The sequence below is a fragment of the Anomaloglossus baeobatrachus genome, chromosome 8 (assembly GCF_048569485.1).
Source record: "Anomaloglossus baeobatrachus isolate aAnoBae1 chromosome 8, aAnoBae1.hap1, whole genome shotgun sequence".
NCBI lineage: Eukaryota > Metazoa > Chordata > Amphibia > Anura > Aromobatidae > Anomaloglossus > Anomaloglossus baeobatrachus.
Window position 1 is genome coordinate 261744213 of NC_134360.1, and position 22041 is coordinate 261766253.

General features: G+C 45.7%; 1 protein-coding gene across 3 annotated transcripts in view; it reads right to left on the reverse strand.

Moving 5' to 3' along the window:
* NCF2 (neutrophil cytosolic factor 2) overlaps positions 1–22041 on the reverse strand; it is a 256353-nt gene that overhangs the window by 179562 nt on the left and 54750 nt on the right. For 2 of the 3 annotated variants that reach the window (XM_075320619.1, XM_075320618.1), the window contains exons 6-8: positions 21598–21657; positions 15327–15370; positions 13643–13784 (exon numbers count right to left, since the gene is read on the reverse strand). In XM_075320619.1, the coding sequence (XP_075176734.1) occupies positions 13643–13784; positions 15327–15370; positions 21598–21657 (246 nt within the window). The remainder of the gene's footprint in view (positions 1–13642; positions 13785–15326; positions 15371–21597; positions 21658–22041) is intronic. The other variant, XM_075320620.1, reaches the window with a different exon arrangement.

Here is a 22041-nt window from a genome sequence, read left to right on the forward strand (position 1 = left end):
CAAAACAGAATCATGAACAATAACTGTAATAAAAGTGTAGAAGACATAGTGTAGATCTCAGCGTGGCGGCAGAGCATGCGGCAGCTATGGACCCCTCCTGCCCATTCAACTGTATCAGCTACCTGGATGCCAATGCAGTGGAAAGCAATAATAAAAGAGCGTGGTCCTCTGATGCTCTTTCCTCCATCGTTCTCAAGCTGCGTCTGATGTGTCAGACAGTGCAATGGGCGCGATGACGCGATGTGGGCTGCAAAGGGCCCATACACTGTTCTTACACCGGGGCCCACACACTGTTCTTGCACCGGGGCCCATACACTGTTCTTACACCGGGGCCCATATACTGTTCTTACACCGGGGCCCATATACTGTTCTTGCATCGGGGCCCATATACTGTTCTTGCACCGGGGCCCATATACTGTTCTTGCACCGGGGCCCATATACTGTTCTTGCACCGGAGCCCATATACTGTTCTTGCACCGGGGCCCATACACTGTTCTTACACCGGGACCATATACTGTTCTTGCACAGGGGCCCATATACTGTTCTTGCACAGGGGCCCATACACTGTTCTTACACCGGGGCCCATATACTGTTCTTGCACAGGGGCCCATATACTGTTCTTGCACCGGAGCCCATATACTGTTCTTGCACCGGGGCCCATACACTGTTCTTACACCGGGACCATATACTGTTCTTGCACAGGGGCCCATATACTGTTCTTGCACAGGGGCCCATACACTGTTCTTACACCGGGGCCCATATACTGTTCTTGCACAGGGGCCCATATACTGTTCTTGCACAGGGGCCCATACACTGTTCTTACACCGGGGCCCATATACTGTTCTTGCACTGGGGCCCATATACTGTTCTTGCACAGGGGCCCATATACTGTTCTTGCACAGGGGCCCATACACTGTTCTTACACCGGGGCCCATATACTGTTCTTGCACAGGGGCCCATATACTGTTCTTGCAACGGGGCCATACACTGTTCTTGCACCGGGGCCCATGCACTGTTCTCGCACAGGGGCCCATGCACTGTTCTCGCACCGGGGCTCATATACTGTTCTTGCACCGGAGCCCATATACTGTTCTTGCACCGGGGCCCATATACTGTTCTTGCACCGGGGCCCATATACTGTTCTTGCATCGGGGCCCATATACTGTTCTTGCACCGGGGCCCATATACTGTTCTTGCACCGGGGCTCATATACTGGTCTTGCACCGGGGCTCATATACTGTTCTTGCCCCGGGGCCCATATACTGTTCTTGCACAGGGGCCCATATACTGTTCTTGCACAGGGGCCCATACACTGTTCTTACACCGGGGCCCATATACTGTTCTTGCACTGGGGCCCATATACTGTTCTTGCACTGGGGCCCATACACTGTTCTTGCACCGGGGCCCATATACTGTTCTTGCAACGGGGCCATACACTGTTCTTGCACCGGGGCCCATGCACTGTTCTCGCACAGGGGCCCATGCACTGTTCTCGCACTGGGGCCCATGCACTGTTCTCGCACCGGGGCTCATATACTGTTCTTGCACCGGAGCCCATATACTGTTCTTGCACCGGGGCCCATATACTGTTCTTGCACCGGGGCCCATATACTGTTCTTGCATCGGGGCCCATATACTGTTCTTGCACCGGGGCCCATATACTGTTCTTGCACCGGGGCTCATATACTGTTCTTGCACCGGGGCTCATATACTGTTCTTGCACCGGGGCCCATATACTGTTCTTGCACCGGGGCCCATGCACTGTTCTTGCACCGGGGCCCATATACTGTTCTTGCACCGGGGCCCATATACTGTTCTTGCACCGGGGCTCATATACTGTTCTTGCACCGGAGCCCATATACTGTTCTCGCACCGGGGCCCATGCACTGTTCTCGCACCGGGGCCCTCTCCTGTCTGTGCCCACCACTGGTTACTTCCGTGGCTGCACTTCCCCTGTCCTCAGAGCAGTCATACTGCGGTGAACATTTCCTTATCTCTTCTTCGTCTTATCTCTCGCTCATGGCTTTACCCACAATAATACATCACAATTTTAGCTCAATCGCAGAGATTAGGTTCATATCTGCAGATACTATTGCTGCGGTCCTGCTGTAATGCGCAGCCCCATGCTATAGTGTGTATCTGCTCACATAGACCTGGCACTTCTCCTAACCTCTGTTGTATTCCTGTATTTACCTGGAGCGTTGTTTTCTTTTAACCCTTTGTTGTGCCATTCCTCTGATATCCCTATTATAAATGTATAAAATAAATTGACAGCTCGGAATTAGTGGTTGGGGGCGTGTCCCTGCGCACTTTGATACTATCCAATCAGTGCTGCTAGTTTCGGACACACCCCTGTAGTAGGGAAAGGTCAGACACTGTTGTCAGTTTATTCATAAATATTCCGGAGGCGTGACAGAGGATCAGAACCATACAGGACCATGCAGAACCATGCAGAACCATACAGGGCCATGCAGGACCATGCAGGACCATGCAAAACCATACAGGACCATGCAGGACCATGCAAAACCATACAGGACCATGCAGGGCTATGCAGGACCATGCAGAACCATACAGGACCATGCAGGGCTATGCAGGACCATACAGGACCATGCATGACCATGCAAGACCATGCAGAACAATACAGGACCATGCAGGGCTATGCAGGACCATACAGGACCATGCAGGACCATACAGGACCATGCAGGGCCATGCAGGACCATACAGGACCATGCAGGGCCATGCAGGACCATACAGGACCATGCAGGACCATGCAGGACCATGCAGGACCATACAGGACCATGCAGGACCATGCAGGACCATACAGGGCCATGCAGGACTATGCAGGACCATGCAGGACCATACAGGACCATACAGGGCCATGCAGGGCTATGCAGGACCATACAGGGCCATGCAGGACTATGCAGGACCATGCAGGACCATACAGGACCATGCAGGGCTATGCAGGGCTATGCAGGGCTATGCAGGACCATACAGGACCATACAGGACCATGCAGGGCTATGCAGGACCATGCAGGACCATGCAGGACCATGCAAACCATACAGGACCATGCAGGACAATATAGGACCATGCAGGACCATACAGGGCTATGCAGGACCATGCAGGACCATACAGGACCAAGCAGGACCATACAGGACCATGCAGGACCTCTGTTGTATTCCTGTATTTACCTGGAGCGTTGTTTTCTTTTAACCCTTTGTTGTGCCATTCCTCTAATATCCCTATTATAAATGTATAAAATAAATTGACAGCTCGGAATTAGTGGTTGGGGGCGTGTCCCTGCGCACTTTGATACTATCCAATCAGTGCTGCTAGTTTCGGACACACCCCTGTAGTAGGGAAAGGTCAGACACTGTTGTCAGTTTATTCATAAATATTCTGGAGGCGTGACAGAGGATCAGAACCATACAGGACCATGCAGGACCATGCAAAACCATACAGGACCATGCAGGGCTATGCAGGACCATGCAGAACCATACAGGACCATGCAGGGCTATGCAGGACCATACAGGACCATGGAGGGCCATGCAGGACCATACAGGGCCATACAGGACCATGCAGGACCATGCAGGACCATACAGGACCATGCAGGACCATACAGGACCATGCAGGACCATGCAGGACTATGCAGGACCATACAGGACCATACAGGACCATGCAGGACCATACAGGGCCATGCAGGACTATGCAGGACCATGCAGGACCATGCAGGACCATACAGGACCATGCAGGGCCATGCAGGACCATGCAGCACCATACAGGACCATACAGGGCCATGCAGGACTATGCAGGACCATGCAGGGCCATGCAGGGCTATGCAAAGCTATGCAGGACCATACAGGACCATGCAGGGCTATGCAGGACCATGCAGGGCTATGCAGGACCATGCAAACCATACAGGACCATGCAGGACAATATAGGACCATGCAGAACCATACAGGACCATGCAGGACCTCTGTTGTATTCCTGTATTTACCTGGAGCGTTGTTTTCTTTTAACCCTTTGTTGTGCCATTCCTCTAATATCCCTATTATAAATGTATAAAATAAATTGACAGCTCGGAATTAGTGGTTGGGGGCGTGTCCCTGCGCACTTTGATACTATCCAATCAGTGCTGCTAGTTTCGGACACACCCCTGTAGTAGGGAATGGTCAGACACTGTTGTCAGTTTATTCATAAATATTCCGGAGGCGTGACAGAGGATCAGAACCATGCAGAACCATGCAGGACCATGCAGGGCTATGCAGGGCCATACAGGACCATGCAGGACCATGCAGGACCATGCAGGGCCATACAGGACCATGCAGGGCTATGCAGGACCATACAGGACCATGCAGGGCCATGCAGGACCATGCAGGGCCATGCAGGACCATGCAAAACCATACAAAACCATGCAGGGCTATGCAGTGCCATACAGGACCATGCAGGACCATGCAGGACCATGCAGGGCCATGCAGGGCTATGCAGGACCATATAGGGCCATACAGGACCATACAGGACCATGCAGGGCCATACAGGACCATGCAGAACCATACAGGACCATGCAGGACCATACAGGACCATACAGGACCATACAGGACCATGCAGGGCTATGCAGGACCATGCAGGACCATGCAAACCATACAGGACCATGCAGGACAATATAGGACCATGCAGGACCTCTGTTGTATTCCTGTATTTACCTGGAGCTTTGTTTTCTTTTAACCCTTTGTTGTGCCATTCCTCTAATATCCCTATTATAAATGTATAAAATAAATTGACAGCTCGGAATTAGTGGTTGGGGGCGTGTCCCTGCGCACTTTGATACTATCCAATCAGTGCTGCTAGTTTCGGACACACCCCTGTAGTAGGGAAAGGTCAGACACTGTTGTTAGTTTATTCATAAATATTCCGGAGGCGTGACAGAGGATCAGAACCATGCAGAACCATGCAGAACCATGCAGGGCTATGCAGGGCCATACAGGACCATGCAGGGCCATGCAGAGCCATACAGGACCATGCAGGGCCATACAGGACCATACAGGACCATGCAGGACCATGCAGGACCATGCAGGGCCATACAGGGCCATACAGGACCATGCAGGGCCATGCAGGGCCATACAGGGCCATACAGGACCATGCAGGACCATACAGGACCATACAGGACCATACAGGACCATGCAGGGCCATGCAGGGCCATACAGGACCATGCAGGGCCATGCAGGGCCATGCAGAGCCATACAGGGCCATACAGGACCATACAGGACCATGCAGGACCATGCAGGGCCATACAGGGCCATACAGGACCATGCAGGGCCATGCAGGGCCATACAGGGCCATACAGGACCATGCAGGACCATGCAGGACCATACAGGACCATACAGGGCTATGCAGGACCATACAGGACCATGCAGGACCATACAGGACCATACAGGGCTATTCAGAACCATACAGGACCATGCAGAGCCATACAGGACTATGCAGGACCATGCAGGACCATACAGGCCCATGCAGGACCATACAGGGCTATGCAGGACCATACAAAGCTATGCAGAACCATACAGGACCATACAGGACCATGCAGGACCATGCAGGACCATACAGGAGCATACAGGAGCATACAGGAGCATACAGGGCTATGCAGGACCATGCAGGACCATGCAGGACCATACAGTACCATACAGGATCATACAGGGCTATGCAGGACCATGCAGGACCATGCAGGACCATACAGGACCATGCAGGACCATGCAGGACCATACAGGGCTATGCAGGACCATACAGGACCATGCAGGGCCATACAGGACCATACAGGACTGTGCAGGACCATACAGGACCATGCAGGACCATACAGGACCATACTGGGCTATTCAGAACCATACAGGACCATGCAGAGCCATACAGGACTATGCAGGACCATACAGGACCATACAGGACCATGCAGGACCATACAGGGCTATGCAGGACCATACAAAGCTATGCAGAACCATACAGGACCATACAGGACCATGCAGGACCATACAGGAGCATACAGGACCATACAGGGCTATGCAGGACCATGCAGGACTATACAGTACCATACAGGATCATACAGGGCTATGCAGGACCATGCAGGACCATACAGGACCATACAGGGCTATGCAGGACCATGCAGGACCATACAGGGCTATGCAGGACCATACAGGGCTATGCAGGACCATACAGGGCTATGCAGGACCATACAGGGCTATGCAGGACCAAGCAGGACCATACAGGGCTATGCAGGACCATACAGGACCATACAGGGCTATGCAGGACCATGCAGGACCATACAGGGCTATGCAGGACCATGCAGGACCATACAGGGCTATGCAGGATCATACAGGATCATACAGGGCTATGCAGGACCATGCAGGACCATACAGGACCATACAGGGCTATGCAGGACCATGCAGGACCATACAGGGCTATGCAGAACCATGCAGGACCATACAGGACCATACAGGGCTATGCAGGACCATACAGGACCATACAGGGCTATGCAGGACCATACAGGACCATACAGGGCTATGCAGGACCATACAGGACCATGCAGGACCATACAGGGCTATGCAGGACCATGCAGGACCATACAGGGCTATGCAGGACCATGCAGGACCATACAGGGCTATGCAGGATCATACAGGATCATACAGGGCTATGCAGGACCATGCAGGACCATACAGGACCATACAGGGCTATGCAGGACCATGCAGGACCATACAGGGCTATGCAGAACCATGCAGGACCATACAGGACCATACAGGGCTATGCAGGACCATACAGGACCATACAGGGCCATACAGGACCATACAGGACTGTGCAGGACCATACAGGACCATGCAGGGCTATGCAGGACCGCTTTAAAAAAAATCCTGTATTTACGGCAATGTCTCTAGCAGTGTATGCAAATCCATATAGACACAAATAGCCATTCCTATTAGAACGTTATTTCCAATAACATATGGTCCCTGTCATAGCAATTACGGTACTTTGGCTGCAGAGAAAATCATAATTCTAATTATGATAATTGCTTTTCACCTGCAGAATCAGAATGGGCCCCATCCCTGGTATACACCTCATTAAATGCTTCTGCCCCACATTAACAATGCTGCCGTGTAGCAGAATACAAGTGCACCTCAATAAATGAGAATATCATCAAAATGTTACGTTATTTCAATAATTCACTACAAAAAAGGGAAACGCATATATTATATAGAGTCATTACACACAGAGGGATCTGATCTATTCCTATATATTATATAGAGTCATTACACACAGAGGGATCTATTCCTATATATTATATAGAGTCATTACACACAGAGGGATCTATTCCTATATATTATAGAGTCATTACACACAGAGGGATCTATTCCTATGTATTATATAGAGTCATTACACACAGAGGGATCTATTCCTATATATTATATAGAGTCATTACACACAGAGGGATCTATTCCTATATATTATATAGAGTCATTACACACAGAGGGATCTATTCCTATATATTATATAGAGTCATTACACACAGAGGGATCTATTCCTATATATTATATAGAGTCATTACACACAGAGGGATCTATTCCTATATATTATATAGAGTCATTACACACAGAGGGATCTATTCCTATATATTATATAGAGTCATTACACACAGGGGGATCTATTCCTATATATTATATAGAGTCATTACACACAGAGGGATCTATTCCTATATATTATATAGAGTCATTACACACAGAGGGATCTATTCCTATATATTATATAGAGTCATTACACACAGAGGGATCTATTCCTATATATTATATAGAGTCATTACACACAGAGGGATCTATTCCTATATATTATATAGAGTCATTACACACAGAGGGATCTATTCCTATATATTATAAAGAGTCATTACACACAGAGGGATCTATTCCTATATATTATATAGAGTCATTACACACAGAGAGATCTATTCCTATATATTATATAGAGTCATTACACACAGAGGGATCTATTCCTATATATTATATAGAGTCATTACACACAGAGGGATCTATTCCTATATATTATATAGAGTCATTACACACAGGGGGATCTATTCCTATATATTATATAGAGTCATTACACACAGAGGGATCTATTCCTATATATTATATAGAGTCATTACACACAGAGGGATCTATTCCTATATATTATATATGAAGAAAAGGAGAAATTCCAGCAACTCCAGGAGAAAGTAGATTTTCTTTAAAAGCAGATTCTTTATTGATGATAAAAATATTCCATCCAAGCAAGACAAAAATAGAAAGGCAAGACAGAGGAGCTGTTTCCTACGCGTTTCAACCTAAATAGGTCTTAATCATGGAATGCCAATATATATATTATATAGAGTCATTACACACAGAGGGATCTATACATTTTATATATATATACACAGTACAGACCAAAGGTTTGGACACGCCTTCTCATCTCTAGAACAACTGCTAAGAGGAGACTTTGTGCAGCATCCTTCATGGTAAAATAGCTGCTAGGAAACCACTGTTAAGGACAGGCAACAAGCAGAAGAGACTTGTTTGGGCTAAAGAACACAAGGAATGGACATTAGACCAGTGGAAATCTGTGCTTTGGTCGGATGAGTCTAAATTTGAGATCTTTGGATCCAACCACCGTGTCTTTGTAGAAAAGGTGAACGGATGGACTCTACATGGCTGGTTCCCACCGTGAAGCATGGAGGAGGAGGTGTGATGGTGTGGGGGGGCTTTGCTGGTGACACTGTTGGGGATTTATTCAAAATGAAAGGCATACTGAACCAGCATGGCTACCACAGCATCTTGCAGCGGCGTGCTATTCCATCCGGTTTGCGCTTAGTTGGTCCATCATTTATTGTTCAACAGGACAATGACCATAAACACACCTCCAGGCTGTGTAAGGGCTATTTGACTAAGAAGGGGAGTGATGGGGTGCTACGCCAGATGACCTGGCCTCCACAGTCACCAGACCTGAACCCAATCGAGATGGTTTGGGGTGAGCTGGACCGCAGAGTTAAGGCAAAAGGGCCAACAAGTGCTAAGCATCTCTGGGAACTCCTTCAAGACTGTTGGAAAACCATTTCCGGTGACCACCTCTTGAAGCTCATCAAGAGAATGCCAAGAGTGTGCAAAGCAGTAATGAAAGCAAAAGGTGGCTACTGTGAAGAACCTAGAATATAAGACATATTGTCAGTTGTGTCACACTTTTTTAAGTATTTCATTCCACATGTGTTAATTAATAGTTTCGATGCCTTCAATGTGAATCTACAATTTTCAGAGTCCTGAAAATAAAGAAAACTCTTTGAATGAGACAGTGTGTCCAAACTTTTGGTCTGAACTGTATATATAATATACGAATAGATCCCTCTGTGTGAAATGACTCTATATAATATATAGGAATAGATCCCTCTGTGTGTAATGACTCTATATAATATATAGGAATAGATCCCTCTGTGTGTAATGACTCTATATAATATATAGGAATATATCCCTCTTTGTGTAATGACTCTATGTAAAATATAGAAATAGATCCCTCTGTGTGTAATGACTATATAATATATAGGAATACATCCCTCTGTGTGTAATGACTCTTTATAATATAGGAATAGATCCCCCTGTGTGTAAAGACTCTATATAATATATAGGAATAGATCCCTCTCTGTGTAATGACTCTATATAATATATAGGAATAGATCCCTCTGTGTGTAATGACTCTATATAATATATAGTAATAGATCCCTCTGTGGGTAATGACTCTATATAAGATATAGGAATAAAATCCATCTGTGTGTAAAGACTTTATATAATATATAGAAAGAGATCCCTCTGTGGGTAACGACTCTATATAATACATAGGAATAGATCCCTCTGTGTGTAAAGACTCTATATAATATATAGGAATAGATCCCTCTGTGTGTAATGACTATATAATATATAGGAATAGATCCCTTTGTGTGTAATGACTCTATGTAATATATAGTAATAGATCGCTCTGTGTGTAATGACTATGTAATATATAGAAATAGATCCCTCTGTGTGTAATAACTCTATATAATATATAGGAATAGATCCCTCTGTGTGTAACGACTCTATATAATATATAGGAATAGATCCCTCTGTGTGTAATAACTCTATGTAAAATATAGAAATAGATCCCTCTGTGTGTAATGACTCTTTATAATATATAGGAATAGATCCCCTGTGTGTAATGACTCTATATAATATATAGGAATAGATCCCTCTGTGTGTAATGGCTCTTTATAATATATAGGAATAGATCCCTCTGTGTGTAATGGCTCTTTATAATATATAGGAATAGATCCCTCTGTGTGTAATGACTCTATGTAATATATAGAAATAGATCACTCTGTTTGTAATGACTGTATATAATATATAGAAATAGATCCCTCTGTGTGTAATGACTCTATGTAATATATAGGAATAGATCCCTCTGTGTGTAATGACTCTCTATAATATATAGGAATAGATCCCTCTGTGTGAAATGACTCTCTATAATATATAGGAATAGATCCCTCTGTGTGTAATGACTCTCTATAATATATAGGAATAGATCCCTCTGTGTGTAATGACTCTCTATAATATATAGGAATAGATCCCTCTGTGTGAAATGACTCTATAATTTATAGGAATAGATCCCTCTGTGTGTAATGACTCTCTATAATATATAGGAATAGATCCCTCTGTGTGCAATGACTCTATGTAATATATAGGAATAGATCCCTCTGTGTGTAATGACTCTCTATAATAAATGCGTTTCCCTCTTTGCATTGAATTACAGAAATAAATTTACTTTTTGCTGATATTCTAATTTATTGTGATGCACTTGTAATGCAACAACGTGTGGGAGAAGAATCAATTATGTACCCTACACAATGATATCATTCTCATCTGACAGTTAATGAAAGCCCTATCATCTTTCTGTATGGAGACGTATTGGATACATTATGGTAGTGACAGATGGCTCCATCAGAGGACATCCAATATCCTGATACATTTTGTTCTGCAGATGGATACATTTAACCAAATTACAAATGAAGAGAATCAGAACAGAATGTGACCACTCATACTGTGCAGACACGTTCAGCTCATGCACCATCCGGCCCAAAACATCTGCACAGCAGTAACTGAATTGCCTTAAAAGAATCATCAGCACAATAAATCGTAATTTATCATGAGTATTTCAGGATACCCTTTTCCCTTACATCTATGTATCATAATCCTCCCCTACTGGTCAAAATCCATTACTCGGTACAATTGCATCTCAAAATAGTTGAACTGGCCAAAAAGTACATTTGTTTTCCATTATTATTAATTGTTTTTGCAATGGCCATTGTTAAAATATAATAGGCTATTGCAGTCTGTTTGGGGTTATTTTTGTGTGGAATTGTGGTTATTTTTACCCATAAGGACAAAATCCAATTGTTTGATTTATTTATCTGAGATGCTTCTTGTAAATTGAAGAGCCCAAGCCATTTTGTTTAACATGGGTAATAAATGAATGTTAGGCATTATTATTATTATTTATTATAGCGCCATTTATTCCATGGCGCTTTACAAGTGAGAGAGGGTATACGTACAACAATCATATATATACAAGCATCTATCCTATTCCATATTAAACTAGAGTTAAAATTATGTAATCAATATACCATTGATAGAGTCTACTTGAAATCCTCGGCAAAGCTTGGGGCAAATCTAGTCCCCATGGCGGTCCCCCTGGTTTGTATCAATATTTGTTTTTCTAATGAAAGTACATCATAGTTCTATATCCTGATCCTTGTATCAATTGTCTCCTGATTTTGCTGTTGTCTTCTCCTTAAGATACTATGGATCTTGTAGATCTACTCAACTCACACTGACCCCCGACCTCCATCTGATCTGGCTCCAGTCAGAGAATTGCAGTCACAAAGGTCTACACTTGATGCCAAGATATATATGACCGTTATAAGCAGGGAACCCTTTTTAGGACATCAAAATTATCTCTGATTAATACTGATGTATTAATTCCAAGTTATTAATGCCATGCCCAAAGAAATCATCTTGATTTTGTAAGATTTAGAGAAAAAAAATGTGGCTTTAATGGATCTGTCCATGGTTCTGATAAAGTCATACCAGTGTTCATGTTTACTGCAATCTTCAACTGTGTAGAAAAATACCTAAAGTATTAGCCAGATCAGTTCCCACACTTTGCACTGATGAGGGGCAATCACCCCGAAACACCGTGTGTGCAAATTGGGACTCTGATCTGGCATATATCCTAGGTCATATGAAAAGGCTCGTGAAAGGACCAATTTTGACTTTTAGGATTGCTACTTCCAATAGGTGGCACTAGAGTTTGTCTCTTTTCATGGAGAGACAATTTAAAGTATTAGGGGCATTTACACTGTGTCATATGCAATGTTAAATGACTGACGATGGCCGGCATATTTGCTGGATGGCAGACAGGTTCATGGCTTGCTTACACAGACATGCTGCACAGATGCACATTGAGTTATGAAAAGTATTGAGCGAGCACTACCATGCTCGGGTGCTCGGTATTCATAACGAGCGATTGATGCTCAGATGGGCGTGACTCAAGTACCCAAGCATAATGGAAGTCAATGGGGACTTCAAGCATTTTTCAGGAAGATTTCCTGAAAAAATGCTTGAATTCCCCATTGACTTCCATTATACTCGGGTACTAGAGTCGCGCCCATCCAAGCATCAACTGCTCGTTATGCGTACCGAGCACCCAAGCATGGTAGTTTTCGCTCATCACTAGTGATGAAGTATGGCTGTGCTTGCAAGTGGAACTTATGTGTTTGATCACAAGAGTACAAGTGCCATAACAAACAATATGGGACAAGCAGTGACAGTGCTGACCGCAAGATGTATAGCAGCCTATTGAAATCCATTGGAGTTGACAAGCTGGCTGCAGGGTCTGAACATAGTTATGGTTATGTAACTTTGTACACAAAGGAAACCTGGTTTAGCCACACACAGTACATGCATAATTATGTGCTCCCCAAGATCCCAGAATGAAAAATCGCATAAAACTAACTTGCTAAAACTAAAAATCACCTTTAATAATGTTCCTCTTATTTACAATATCAATTTTTTGTTGTCCTATGAAAATGTCCCAGTTCACTATAAATGGATCAATCACTGGCAGACAACGCGCCGGCGGTGCCACTTATATTACTTAATTGTACGTTTTAGTGCTTTGTTCTCGAACAGGAATTGACATTTGACAAAAATAATTCGGAAAAAGCTTCAGCAGTCCAGTTCTGAGCGATGTTCACATTAAGAAGGTGCTAATTTCATGAAGGATATGGCACTCTCATTAATTGAACTGCAATCCTTTGTCATAACCCATTTGGGGGCCAAGTAACAGATGTTATGAGTAGAAGAGCAGAATTAATATTAGCAATTTAAGTAAAGAGTTGTTTAAATTTTACCCATTTTCTTTTTTGCACCCGAAAAATTCGTGCCACAGATGCCCTATTAATGCTACAGACGCAGCAAAGAGTGAGAGAAGATTATAACAACGTCCCTGCCACAAAGTATATACTTGCCATAGATTCAAGTTCGGGACCGCCACCATAATTACCTTTCCATTGAACAAAACGGTTGCCCAATTATCATCCCCCTTTTTGAGCACAAACACAATATTTCCCGGCATGACCTCCATCTCTTCTAAAGTCTCAGGGGTAAACTGAAATAATACGCGGTGGGGTTGTCCTTGTAGGGTCCTGTAAAGACATCCCAAAATAATTTAACTGAATGTGGGAGTGTGCATAGAACTCATGGTGCCCTCATTGCCAATGTCTGAAGTAGCCCTCACCCCAGCCCCCCAAAAATAATATATATACACTCATGAAGTAATTGGGGTCACAGTCACTAGAAGACGTACCTCCTAACTTTTGAAGACAGGGAGAAAGACTTGCGCTGTGACATGCACGCAGAAATAGGTTCCCTCCAAAGCCCCTTAATATTCCCACCAACTACAATACCACTTTTATGGTCCCTATACAAGCATGAAGTGTTAACCCTCTACCGACATAAGACGTTCTGGTAATTCCTATGAAGCCTCTGTAACACCTCACCTACCAGATGATGGCTGTAAAGCATTAGTTTTTAGAGGTTTTCCTTGGTCTAAATGTATTTATCCTCTAAATATAGAATATATTCTGTCACATGGAACAGATGATGGTTGTGCTATTCAGCCATCATCTGCCTCTAACAGCCCCACCCGCTGCTGTAAATTTGTCAATCTCTGACAGTGGCATGTACCGTGCACCAGCAAGGTGGTATGTCATTCCACATGCCCATCGGCGCCCCCATAATGAAATCGCAGGGTGCCGATGGGTTGGCATGACCACTATGATTCTGCTGAAAACCAGCCTGTAACTGTCATTCGTAGGAGACCAGGATTTCTGCTGTATACAGCAACACTGTGGTATTGCTGTATATAGCAAAAGCAATCAAATAATCGCAGGTTCAAGTACCCTAAGAGGAATAACAAATTCAGTGAAAAAAAAATGTAAAAAATATGGTAAAAATGTAAAAAATATAGAAGTTCAAGTCACCCCTCTGAAAAAAACAAAAATAAAAAATACACATATTTAATATCCCTGCATTCAAATACGTCCAACCAAACAAAATATAAAATAAATTAATTTGATTGGTAAACGAGAATCATCAAAATGCCAGAATCACTGTTTTTCAGCTTCCGCAACAATAGCAAAAGATGTAGTAAGAGGCAATCAAACATCATATCTAGCCCAAAGGGATATCAATAAAGACATAGACTCCGGCCTAAAAAACAAACACGACTCCATATCCAGAAAATTTAAACCGTTACGGCTCTCGGAAAAGGGCGACACAAGCAAAAAAAAATTATTATTATTTATTTATTTTTTTATAAATTTCTGAATTTTTTTTTCAATACCAACATAAAAAAGAACAAGTATGGTATCTACGAAATTGTACGGACCTGCAGAATCATATTGCCAGGTCATGTTTACAGTAAAATGAACACTGTATATAAAAACAATTGCAGAATTATTATTTTTTATTTTGTGCCATTCAAAAGTACATTTTGTGACGCAAAACAAAAGCACACAAAAAAACAAACAAAAATGAAAAATCGCACAGTTGGAAAGGGTTTAAAGGAATGAGCATTATAAACTGTAAACCCCCCCCCCCACAATTTAGATCTTCTGGTATCCATTTATCTCCTGCAGAATCCCCACCATTCACGTAACGAGTTACCCTACTTTTGTTTCGCTTACCTCAGTACCTCAGGGGTTTTGGGACGTGCTGGTGGCTGGCTGGACTATCAAAGGGAAAAAAGGAAAAATCATCCTATAAAATCTAAATATGTTCAATATATTAAGCCAACTACGGTATATAATCCTGACTGTGAAGGTGTGCTTTGTCCCATACTAGAGGACACGTTTCCGCTTTTCTATACGGTGATATATACAGTACTGGTTGCTTTTTTCTTGCTCCAGCTTTGGCCTATTACTTATCGGTCCTTTGTAGCCTCATAGATTTGGTTGCTTGAATGAAACATTTACAAGTCATGGAGGGAAATCTGTAGACGAGCGCTCATTATTCCTATTCATTCTAGGCCCGGAGCCCGGACCCGGAGCCCGGACCCGGAGGCCGGAGCCTCATATAAAGCCGCTTGTTTTCCTGTTCTCTGGGTTTAGGGAGCTGAATGGAGGGAATTACTAAAAGATAACGTCTTCACGTGGGAATTGAGGTTGAAGTGTCTTTTAGCTGTTAGCCCCTATGAGCAGATTTTCTATAGGGACTATACAAATGCTGTTTCTGTGATTCGTTACATGTCGCTTCTGACCCTTCTGCAAAATGTTGTCATTTTTGTGAAAATAATAGTTTCACAATTCTTTATATTTTGAGTATGACCAATAAAATCCAGCTCCACTATAATCATTATGGCCCAAGGGGTTTTCTGACAAGTTATCTCCAACCAGTGGTGAAACCATTTCACCCAGTATAATGCCAGCGTCCCCACGTGGTTCTGCTTCCTCCTCCCAGCAGGCACACCGGTGTACGCATCTTCCCGGCCCCTCAGCAGTGGCGTCTGCCCCTGATTCTGCTGCCGGCTCCGGGGCTGCGCACTCAGCACAGGTCTCCCAGGAGTACACTTAAGAAGCCTGTGCCTCTCCCTGCTCTTAAAGGGCAAGCGTGTCCTAACCTGGGAGTGCCTCTCAGCCACAGGATGAGAGGAACTAGCTATTTAATACATCCTCCCCCTATGGAGGTGCCTGAGCAACGTGCGTGGTCTTTCTGCTGGAAACATGCTAGGTAGTTGGGTTGTTGTCAGGTCCCATTCCCTGTATCCTGTGTATGTTACTTGTGCCTACTAACCTGTACCTGTATTCTTGTTCCTTCTAGAACCTGCCGTACCTGCTAGAACCTGCCGTACCTGCTAGAACCTGCTAGAACCTGCTGCACCTTCCAGTATCTGCTGCACCTGCCAGAACCTGCCGTACCTGATAGAACCTGCTGCACCTTCCAGTATCTGCTGTACCTGCTAGAACCTGCCGTACCTGCTAGAACCTGCCGTACCTGATAGAACCTGCCGTACCTGATAGAACCTGCTGCACCTTCCAGTACCTGCCGTACCTGCTAGAACCTGCCGTACCTGCTAGAACCTGCCGTACCTGCTAGAACCTGCTGCACCTGCTAGAACCTGCTGCACCTTCCAGTATCTGCTGCACCTGCCAGAACCTGCCGTACCTGATAGAACCTGCTGCACCTTCCAGTATCTGCTGTACCTGCTAGAACCTGCCGTACCTGCTAGAACCTGCCGTACCTGCTAGAACCTGCCGCACCTGCTAGAACCTGCTGCACCTGCTAGAACCTGCCGTACCTGCTAGAACCTGCTGCACCTTCCAGTATCTGCTGCACCTGCCAGAACCTGCCGTACCTGATAGAACCTGCTGCACCTTCCAGTATCTGCTGTACCTGCTAGAACCTGCCGTACCTGCTAGAACCTGCCGTACCTGCTAGAACCTGCCGTACCTGCTAGAACCTGCCAGTATTTGCAGTACCTGCTGTACCTGATAGAACCTGCCGTACCTGATAGAACCTGCCGTACCTGATAGAACCTGCCGTACCTGATAGAACCTGCCGTACCTGATAGAACCTGCCGTACCTGATAGAACCTGCTGCACCTTCCAGTACCTGCTGTACCTGCTAGAACCTGCCGTACCTGCTAGAACCTGCCGTACCTGCTAGAACCTGCCGTACCTGCTAGAACCTGCCAGTATTTGCAGTACCTGCTGTACCTGATAGAACCTGCCGTACCTGATAGAACCTGCCGTACCTGATAGAACCTGCTGCACCTTCCAGTACCTGCTGTACCTGCTAGAACCTGCCGTACCTGCTAGAACCTGCCGTACCTGCTAGAACCTGCTGCACCTTCCAGTACCTGCTGTACCTGCTAGAACCTGCCGTACCTGCTAGAACCTGCCGTACCTGCTAGAACCTGCCGTACCTGCTAGAACCTGCTGCACCTTCCAGTATCTGCTGTACCTGCTAGAACCTGCCAGTATCTGCTGTACCTGATAGAACCTGCTGCACCTTCCAGTATCTGATGTACCTGCTAGAACCTGCCAGTATCTGCTGTACCTGATAGAACCTGCTGCACCTTCCAGTATCTGATGTACCTGCTAGAACCTGCCAGTATTTGCAGTACCTGCTAGAACCTGCTGCACCTCCCAGCATCTGATGTACCTGCTAGAACCTGCCAGTATTTGCAGTACCTGCCGTACCTGCTTGAACCTGCTGCACCTTCCAGTATCTGCTGTACCTGCTTGAACCTGCTGCACCTTCCAGTATCTGCTGTACCTGCTTGAACCTGCTGCACCTTCCAGTATCTGCTGTACCTGCTTGAACCTGCTGCACCTTCCAGTATCTGCTGTACCTGCTAGAACCTGCTGCACCTTCCAGTATCTGCTGTACCTGCTTGAACCTGCTGCACCTTCCAGTATCTGCTGTACCTGCTAGAACCTGCTGCACCTTCCAGTATCTGATGTACCTGCTAGAACCTGCCAGTATCTGCTGTACCTGCCAGTATCTGATGTACCTGCTTGAACCTGCTGCACCTTCCAGTATCTGCTGTACCTGCTAGAACCTGCCAGTATCTGCTGTACCTGCTTGAACCTGCTGCACCTTCCAGTATCTGCCGTACCTGCTTGAACCTGCTGCACCTTCCAGTATCTGCTGTACCTGCTAGAACCTGCTGCACCTTCCAGTATCTGATGTACCTGCTTGAACCTGCTGCACCTTCCAGTATCTGATGTACCTGCTTGAACCTGCTGCACCTTCCAGTATCTGCTGTACCTGCTTGAACCTGCTGCACCTTCCAGTATCTGATGTACCTGCTTGAACCTGCTGCACCTTCCAGTATCTGCTGTACCTGCTAGAACCTGCCAGTATCTGCTGTACCTGCTTGAACCTGCTGCACCTTCCAGTATCTGCCGTACCTGCTTGAACCTGCTGCACCTTCCAGTATCTGATGTACCTGCTTGAAACTGCTGCACCTTCCAGTATCCGATGTACCTGCTTGCACCTGCTGCACCTTCCAGTATCTGCCGTACCTGCTTGAACCTGCTGCACCTTCCAGTATCTGCTGTACCTGCTTGCACCTGCTGCACCTTCCAGTATCTGCCGTACCTGCTTGAAACTGCTGCACCTTCCAGTATCCGATGTACCTGCTTGCACCTGCTGCACCTTCTAGTATCTGATGTACCTGCTTGAACCTGCTGCACCTTCCAGTATCTGCTGTACCTGCTTGAACCTGCTGCACCTTCCAGTATCTGCTGTACCTGCTTGCACCTGCTGCACCTTCCAGTATCTGATGTACCTGCTTGAACCTGCTGTACCTTCCAGTATCTGCTGTACCTGCTTGAACCTGCTGCAACTTCCAGTATCTGATGTACCTGCTTGAACCTGCTGCACTTTCCAGTATCTGATGTACCTGGTTGAACCTTCCAGTATCTGATGTACCTGCTTGAACCTGCTGCACCTTCCAGTATCTGATGTACCTGCTTGAACCTTCCAGTATCTGCTGTACCTGCTAGAACCTGCTGCACCTTCCAGTATCTGATGTACCTGCTTGAACCTTCCAGTATCTGCTGTACCTGCTTGAAACTGCTGCACCTTCCAGTATCTGCTGTACCTGCTAGAACCTGCTGCACCTTCCAGTATCTGCTGTACCTGCTTGAACCTGCTGCACCTTCCAGTATCTGCTGTACCTGCTTGAACCTGCTGCACCTTCCAGTATCTGCTGTACCTGCTTGAACCTTCCAGTATCTGCTGTACCTGCTTGAACCTGCTGCACCTTCCAGTATCCGATGTACCTGCTTGCAACTGCTGCACCTTCCAGTATCTGACGTACCTGCTTGAACCTGCTGCACCTTCCAGTATCTGAGGTACCTGCTTCAACCTGCTGCACCTTCCAGTATCTGCTGTACCTGCTTGAACCTGCTGCACCTTCTAGTATCTGCTGTACCTGCTTGAACCTTCCAGTATCTGCTGTACCTGCTTGAACCTGCTGCACCTTCCAGTATCCGATGTACCTGCTTGCACCTGCTGCACCTTCCAGTATGTGCTGTACCTGCTTGAACCTGCTGCACCTTCCAGTATCTGATGTACCTGCTTGAACCTGCTGCACCTTCCAGTATCTGCTGTACCTGCTTGAACCTTCCAGTATCTGCTGTACCTGCTTGAACCTTCCAGTATCTGCTGTACCTGCTTGAACCTGCTGCACCTTCCAGTATCTGCTGTACCTGCTTGAACCTGCTGCACCTTCCAGTATCTGATGTACCTGCTTGAACCTGCTGCACCTTCCAGTATCTGCTGTACCTGCTTGAACCTGCTGCACCTTCTAGTATCTGCTGTACCTGCTTGAACCTTCCAGTATCTGCTGTACCTGCTTGAACCTGCTGCACCTTCCAGTATCTGATGTACCTGCTTGAACCTGCTGCACCTTCCAGTATCTGCTGTACCTGCTTGAACCTGCTGCACCTTCTAGTATCTGCTGTACCTGCTTGAACCTTCCAGTATCTGCTGTACCTGCTTGAACCTGCTGCACCTTCCAGTATCTGATGTACCTGCTTGAACCTGCTGCACCTTCCAGTATCTGATGTACCTGCTTGAACCTGCTGCACCTTCCAGTATCTGATGTACCTGCTTGAACCTGCTGCACCTTCTAGTATCTGCTGTACCTGCTTGAACCTTCCAGTATCTGCTGTACCTGCTTGAACCTGCTGCACCTTCCAGTATCTGATGTACCTGCTTGAACCTGCTGCACCTTCCAGTATCTGATGTACCTGCTTGAACCTGCTGCACCTTCCAGTATCTGATGTACCTGCTTGAACCTTCCAGTATCTGCTGTACCTGCTTGAACCTGCTGCACCTTCCAGTATCTGATGTACCTGCTTGAACCTGCTGCACCTTCCAGTATCTGATGTACCTGCTTGAAACTGCTGCACCTTCCAGTATCTGATGTACCTGCTTGAAACTGCTGCACCTTCCAGTATCTGATGTACCTGCTTGAACCTGCTGCACCTTCTAGTATCTGCTGTACCTGCTTGAACCTTCTAGTATCTGCTGTACCTGCTTGAACCTTCCAGTATCTGCTGTACCTGCTTGAACCTGCCGTTAAGTCTGTTCCAGCCGTCCTGCCTGCACCTGACTCCATCCCTGCATCCTCGACCCCTGGGGTCAGCTCCAACACTGTCCAGATATCCCCTGGAGTAGGATCTGGTGGTCACCTTCCGGTACAAGCCTATCCTCACGGTCAGAGGCTCCAGTGAAGGCGAGGTAGCCGCTTAGTTACGCCCCTCCAGGGTGGGCCGATGCTGTGGCACGGTGCGTCCACACCCACCAGTGCGACACCCAGTATGGGGTAGTTTAGACACAACTGGAAATCCACAGGTTGAAGAACACTATTCTACACCCACTTTTATTCTGCCCAATATTTCTTAGATATCAGGCCTGGTACCTATATGTATTTATATGTATCTATATGTACCTATATGTATCTATATGTATCTATATGTATCTATATGTATCTATATGTACCTATATGTATCTATATGTACCTATATGTATCTATATGTATCTATTTGTTCTATTTGAAGATTCCAGACATTCCATTTGCTGAGCAGCTACACATCAGATCTGCGATTATTAGCTGGATCTGCCCCCGATGGCACGACGCGTCTATTGGATCTTTCCTATAATGTAAAGATGAAGACGATCTCTGCACTAGGAGGTGATTCTGGACCTATAATAAATGTATAGGATGAGCTGCGCAGTGAAGGGGGCTCCATTTCACCCATTTCATGGAGATGATGTTTGGAGCAGTGTTCCCCGCCTCCAGTCATCAATGGTTCCTTCCCCTATGAATGCTCTGAAATCCTGAATCCATGATGTGCTGCTGGTTCCTGAGGACTGGAGTTGGGGACCCGGTATACGAGGATCAGACGCATAAAGTGTAAATGACGCTGGAAAATACTGTACCTGAGGCTGTAGAGGTGCAAAGCCGGAGAAACTGTCCTTATCAACAACAGAGGCCACGACCTGCAGCGGAAGAGCATGGCTCGTTACTGTCAGAGCGGCCACTATTGTTATGTTATTTTACGCCATTTTCCATGCTATCAGGTAATTATAACATTTATTAGTGTACAGTTTTTCTTCTGACACCCAGATTATCTTTCTTGGCATAAATCACAGATTATTATCTTTATGAGAAACTTAATAGGAATCTGTCAACAGGTTTTTGCGATATAATCTGAGAGCAGAAAGATGTAGGGGCAGAGAGCCTGATTCCAGTGATGCATCACTTATTAGGCTGTGTGTTTTGTTTTAATAAAATGAGTATTTTATCAGCAGGGTATGATCACTACAGGACTAAATGTCTCATGCTTCCTGGTCCAACCACAACCCCGTCACCTATCAACAGTT